Genomic DNA, 1,862 nt, shown 5'->3' with positions numbered 1-1,862 from the left:
ATGGCTCCTGGAAATGGTTCCATGGTGACTGAATTCATTCTGGTGGGATTAACAGACCGATCAGATCTCCAGATTCCCTTGTTCTTCCTGTTTCTAGCAGTGTATAAGGTCACTGTGTGGGGAAATTTGGGCTTGATAACTCTAATTGGGCTGAATTCACACCTGCACGCTCCCATGTATTTTTTCCTCTTTAACTTGTCCTTCATAGACCTCTGTTATTCTTCAGTATTTACACCAAAAATGCTGATACATTTCTTATCAAAGAAGAATGTTATTTCTTACATGGGGTGCATGACTCAGCTCTACTTTTTCTGTTTTTTTGGCATTTCTGAAGGCTATATGCTGACATCAATGGCCTATGATCGCTATGTGGCCATCTGTAAACCACTTCTCTATAACATTGCCATGTCCCATAAAGTGTGTTCCAGCCTCATGCTTGGTTCATACTTGATGGCATTTTCTGGTGCTATGGCCCACACAGGATGCATGCTGAGAGTGACTTTCTGTGATGCAAACATCATCAACCACTATTTGTGTGACATACTTCCTGTATTCCAGCTCTCCTGCACGAGCACCTATGTCAATGAGCTGGTTGTTTTCATTGTGGTGGGCATCAACATCATTGTGCCCAGTCTCACTATCTTTGTCTCTTATGGTTTCATCCTCTCCAGCATCCTCCACATCAGTTCCACAGAAGGCAGGTCCAAAGCTTTCAGCACCTGCAGTTCCCACATTATTGCTATTTCTCTATTCTTTGGATCAGGTGCAATTATGTACCTCAAACCATCTTCTGCTGGGTCTATGGATGAGGGAAAAATCTCTTCTGTCTTTTATACCAATGTGATTCCCATGATGAACCCTTTAATCTACAGTTTGAGGAACAAAGATGTTAAACTTGCTCTGAGAAAAACCTTGAGCAGGAGAAAGTTTTCATTAGAATCATTGTCTCTGTGCAGGTAGACATAGTACAGGGAGATTCCATGTGTTTATTTACAAATTTTTTAGTAGCAGCCTTCTTAGCCTATTTTTTTTTCTCACAATGGTATAGGAAATTTGATGCTTCTCTCAATCATTTTCTGCTTTCTTTAGAGTAGTCTGCTTCCTTTCCTCACAATTTCTTCTCCTTTTTCTCATTTTTCTATTTAAAAGTAGCATGAAGGAAGAAATTTATCTGTTTTCTTTCTATTTTCATTATCCACATTCTTTATTTCCCCTAGAAAAAGATGAATCATTCTGCTAATGATCAATAAAGTAACACTAGTGTGACATCTTTCTTTGGGCAATATCATAATCGCTACTTGGAACTTGCCTTTGGAAGCATGAATCAGATAATCTGTACCTACTCTTTTTTTTCCATCCTATAGTGGACAGGAATATGACCCCTTCAAATGCCAGGGTTTCACAATTATAGCAGATTCCATAATGACCTTCAAATATATCCCACTTTGCAGAGGTAAACACTATGCATTAAACTTCTTTCATTTTACTTGAGAGATTTTATAGTTACCTTTCTACATTCAGAGTAGTACATAATGATTGTCAATATATATTTGTTACATGGATAGAATAATGACACTCAGACAGGTTACTGATTTACTTAAAATCACAAAGCTTGTTTATGAAAAAATCTAAAATAGAATATTAGACTCCGGATTTCAAGTCTACTACTCTTCTTTTTTTTTTTTAATTTTCATTGAGGAAGATTGGCCCTGAGCTAACATCTGTGCCAATATTCCTCTAATTTTTCTATATGGGTTTCCTCAACCGCATGGCTTGATGAGTGGTGTGTAGGTCCATGCTCAGGATGTGAACCCCTGAACCCCAGGCCACCAAAGCAGAGCTTGTGACCTTAACTGCTATGC

At 38.3% G+C, this 1,862-nt stretch overlaps 1 protein-coding gene across 1 annotated transcript; it reads left to right on the top strand.

The window, feature by feature from the left end:
• LOC124225597 (olfactory receptor 8B3-like) lies at positions 1-960 on the top strand. The gene has a single exon (XM_046638257.1). It carries the CDS (start codon positions 1-3, stop codon positions 958-960), a length of 960 nt encoding a protein of 319 aa, XP_046494213.1.
• Positions 961-1,862: the final 902 nt, after the last annotated feature.

Source organism: Equus quagga, chromosome 14 (genome assembly GCF_021613505.1).
Source record: "Equus quagga isolate Etosha38 chromosome 14, UCLA_HA_Equagga_1.0, whole genome shotgun sequence".
Classification (NCBI taxonomy): Eukaryota; Metazoa; Chordata; class Mammalia; order Perissodactyla; family Equidae; genus Equus; species Equus quagga.
The sequence above is the reverse complement of the archived record's forward strand: the minus strand, read 5'-3'. Positions and strand labels throughout refer to the sequence as shown.